The following is a 4182-nucleotide window of genomic DNA, read 5'->3' as shown; positions in this document are numbered from 1 at the left end:
GTAATATATCAAACAAAAAGTGATGGGGTAGATCAACCCCTAACGAATCCGTAATTATCATCATTATTATTGTTAACCTTAATCTAAGAAGAAAATACATTGATGATGATAACAATAGGTCATACCCAGTGCATAAGGCTCCCGCTTTACGCAGGGTCTGGGAGAGGTGAATGTCGGCTAGCTTTACCCCTATTTATGGAGAGGCTGCTCCCAAGTCTCGAACCCGAGACCTACCGCTTATTGATGATGATAACAATAATAAATTAATAATACAACATAATGTATTGATAACATATTGCAACATTTTACTATTATTAAAATCACTATCAATGTTATTGATATCTGATGTCACGTTCATAGAAGAATTGTTGTTTCAAATAGTAAGCACATAATTAGATTTTGACGGTTTCGAGTGCGATTTCCCCTCTCTGATAGCATTCGTAGTTGATACAACCATAGTTCTTGACATTTTTGTACAACCTCGGCCTTGTCTCGTCGATCAAGTCCTCGACCGGACCAATTTCCGTTTCGGGATCCGGCTCATTAAACAAGGCAACCGATAGCCTCATGCTCTCTCCATTTGTCACCACCCTGTGCATGGGGCTCTTGTAAATCCCATTGCTCATGATCTGCATTTGATCACCAAGATTAAGAACAATAGCATGAGGAACAATGGGGACTCTAACCCATTTTCCATCTATCAAAACTTGAAGGCCTTCCACATCCTTGTCTTGCAAGAGACATGTCACGCCGGACCTATCCGTGTGAGGCTTGACGCCGAGGACCAGGTCAGATCTCGAGCACGGCGGATAAAAGTTGAACCTTGCTTGCATCAGGGATTGATCTCCAAGCAGCTGCGTTGCAAAGCTCTTCTCTTCCAAGTTCAATGACTTTGCCATTGCCTTAAACACTAACCCCATCATCAACTTTATCTTCGTTGCATATTCATGTAACATCTCTCTACAAATTACGCACATTATACGGTGATGATTCTTTACTAAATATGTTATATACATATACAAAAATTCTCTTACCCAAACGTTAATTCGTGAATTTTATTTTTTCAGATGAAATAACCCTACCGCTAACATTTGAGGTCTTAACTCTTGAGTTATGGTTATAAACTAAAATTAAGCGACAAAATTGTGACGGTTCAATGATGGTGGAGAAAATAGACTCCCGATCAAGGGGGCCGGCTGACTGGAATTGGCTCAAGATAAAAGACTAGACATTAACGTTTGTAAAAGAGAATAGTATTAATTAAAGTACCCAAAATATAGGTACGTACCCAAAATCATTTGGAATTTGTGGCCAAAGATGACGCTTTCTTTGATCTTGCGGGAAGACCTTAAGGATGAGACGATAGGACCAGTCGAGAACTTGTTTGTCGGAGACTATGACATCATTACCGTATCCCTCGAAGCCGCCGTCAATAGTTCGGGAGTATTTCTCCTTCTCTTCCACCGGAAGTGCAAAGAATTGTTTTGCTGCTTCACGTACTTGGTCAAGAAGTGAATCCGAAATCCCATGGCCTGTTGCCTGAATTCATTAATCCATCATGAATATAAATATTGAATTCCATTAGTTCAGTTAATCAGATATGAACTTGTTTATCCATAATCCGTCCAATTTCATCAACGAAAAAACATCAGATTATCAGATCGGATCAAATTATGTTCTTCTTTGGATTGAATTGGATTAGATTGGATAAGATGTAGTCGAGTCCGATTCGTTTACATGTCTAACATGGTAACATGGAGAATACAGAGACAACAAAATATACTTTAACATATATAATTTTACCAAGAAAAAGAAAATGGAAACCTGGAAGCATCCTGCCGAGCTGAGTGCTGATCTGAGTTTCTGTAGCTCATGATTTTCTGCTTGTTCAGAATATTGAGGAGATGATGGGGAGAAGAGACTGATATCAATGATGGGGATTTCATCAGCCAATGGTGGAGAAGAATCTATGGATCCAAACCTACTTTCTTTAACAATATATTCCGCAGGTGGCTGCTCACCATCCATAGACATTTCTTGGACATTGGTCATGGCCATTTTCTCTCTGTCAATCTGTGACCGACATTAATCCACTGCTGGGGAATACACACACACACACACACACACATTAATCCACCGCTGGGGAATACACACACACACACACACACACACACACACACACACATACATACATACATATATATAAATACATACATATATATATATATATATATATATATATATATATTATATGTGTGTGTACACATACACACAAAGCTCAAATAATTTAGGGTATATTACATTTTACCCCCTTAGGTTTGGGGTCGACTACAATCTCATACAACATCTTTAAAACATTTCAATTTCATATATATACTTACCATTTTATTTCAATTTCATACGTACATTAGAAAATCCATTAAGTAAACCGTTAAGTGATGATGTGGCAAATATGGGATCCACATTTGTGCTGCCGTGACTACCAAATTTGTGTCACGTGGCAAAAATAATAATTTTTCTATGCATTTAAAAAATAATAATTTAATCAAAATATTAAATACTAAAATAATTAATTAACGAAAAATAATAATTTATTGTCATCCCAAATGCTATTACCTCTTTGCTGAGCACATGAATGCTTGATCGAGAAAAGCAAGCAAAGAAGCCAATCAAGATATGATATATAAGTCATATCATTGTAGCAATTGAAATCTTTTTTGCATTAAAAAAAAATCTGATTATGGGTTGTAAAGCAATACATTATGAGCTGTAAAGCAATATAAAGTATATATATAAATGGAAGGGTGAGAGAAAGATATAAAAAGAATATAATGATATACAATTCTAATGAATCCACGATAGTATCCATTCCAAAAACGTCAAATGCTATCCATTCCAAAAACGGTAAATACTAAAGTCACTAAACGGGTAAGTCGTCAATCCCTAAAACGAACTATGTAATGTACTTTATCAGTTGGATTACGGGTTGGAAGTTTACCAGAGGTTTCTATTGTATCAATCTACCTTGTGTGATTCTTGTTGAAGCATATACTTGAGGGGTGGGTGCAGGGTAGACGATTTCAAAGCAGTCTCCTTATTCATTAGATAGAGAATATCACTAAGATTTCATGATCCGCTACCGAACTTATTCCAACTTGGAACCATGTGCATCTAAAACACCTTTTACTTTTGAAAATTGAGTTATCCCGCATTACCCACCGAAAACTAGTTTACCTACTATACAAACAAAATTCGCCACACTTGAAAATTAAGAGACGAAAAGTGAAATTTAGTATCGAACTCGTTATTTGTGAACTACTTGTTGGTGGGTAACATAGGGCGGATTACGAGACTTCCTTAAAACTAAAAACTAGAGGTCTTGGGTTCGAAACCCGTTACTAGTGTAGAAGCCAGACTTGTGGCTAGGAAATGCCTCTGTGAGTCTTCCCAACCCCCGAAAGGGATGAATAACCGTGACTTGTCACCAGTTATCCCCCTTTATAAAAAAAATTAAAAAAATAAATAAATAAAAAAAACTTCCTCACAATAAACTGACAATAATTTGATATCAAACACTCTATTGTGAGAACTTCTACTTACCTATATAAAATAAGAGATAAGTAAAATCCCTCACTCATCTTTTACCTCTTTTTATTAAACATTCGTTCCGTTTCAAACTTTAATCAAGGCGCTTTGACTAAAGGCCATGTCAACATATTTGTTTTTAATTTATTTATATGGAACTTTTGTTTTTTAAAACCAAGATGCCATATATTTAGGGTGTTTTTATTAACATCCCATAATTTTATGAATACATCCAAACTTCAAAATTATTCTTTAAAATTCCAATATTAGCCCTTTCATTGTTTAAGACCACCATTTTATAATAGTTAAGAAATTAAAACCTTCTAACATCCTATCTCAACCGCTCACCCTTCTGCCACCTTTTAGTCGGTGTCGGCCAATGATAACCACCCCATTTCTCGCTATTCTCTCTCTCTCTCTCTAGAATTCTCACTTCCGCTAATATTTTGCAGGATATGAAATACCATAAAATTAAATTTTATAATGTCGATATTAGCCTAATCAAGGATACCAACTTCATGGCCGTGAAAGTTTTGAAAAATGTTACTTGCAGAGAAGCAATCCTTCTGTGTCAACTAGGAATTGACTTTCTATGAG

General features: G+C 36.0%; 1 protein-coding gene across 2 annotated transcripts; it reads right to left on the bottom strand.

Annotated features, from left to right (window-relative positions):
• Positions 1 to 282: 282 nt before the first annotated feature.
• On the bottom strand, positions 283 to 2170 carry LOC103447563 (codeine O-demethylase-like). Of its 2 annotated transcripts, none has more exons than XM_008386762.4 (3): positions 1804 to 2170; positions 1289 to 1539; positions 283 to 960 (listed from the first exon to the last, which is right to left on the bottom strand). In XM_008386762.4, exons 1-3 carry the CDS (start codon positions 2056 to 2058, stop codon positions 393 to 395), a joined length of 1074 nt encoding a protein of 357 aa, XP_008384984.2. In that variant the 5' UTR covers positions 2059 to 2170; the 3' UTR covers positions 283 to 392. The 2 variants fall into 2 exon arrangements, with proteins under 2 accessions (XP_008384984.2, XP_008384999.2); XM_008386777.4 differs by having other exon boundaries at positions 1825 to 2168.
• Positions 2171 to 4182: the final 2012 nt, after the last annotated feature.

The sequence above is a fragment of the Malus domestica genome, chromosome 02, assembly GCF_042453785.1.
Source record: "Malus domestica chromosome 02, GDT2T_hap1".
In the NCBI taxonomy this organism is placed as follows: Eukaryota; Viridiplantae; Streptophyta; class Magnoliopsida; order Rosales; family Rosaceae; genus Malus; species Malus domestica.
Note: the sequence above shows the minus strand (reverse complement) of the source record. Positions and strands in the feature narration are given on the sequence as shown.

Coding starts and splice junctions, on each gene's coding strand:
- LOC103447563 (XM_008386762.4), bottom strand. CDS start 2,058: ATGGCCATGACCAATGTCCAAGAAATGTCTATGGATGGTGAGCAGCCA. Junction 1,540..1,803: donor TTTCCATTTTCTTTTTCTTG/GTAAAATTATAT, acceptor TAATGAATTCAG/GCAACAGGCCATGGGATTTC. Junction 961..1,288: donor CAAATTCCAAATGATTTTGG/GTACGTACCTAT, acceptor CGTAATTTGTAG/AGAGATGTTACATGAATATG.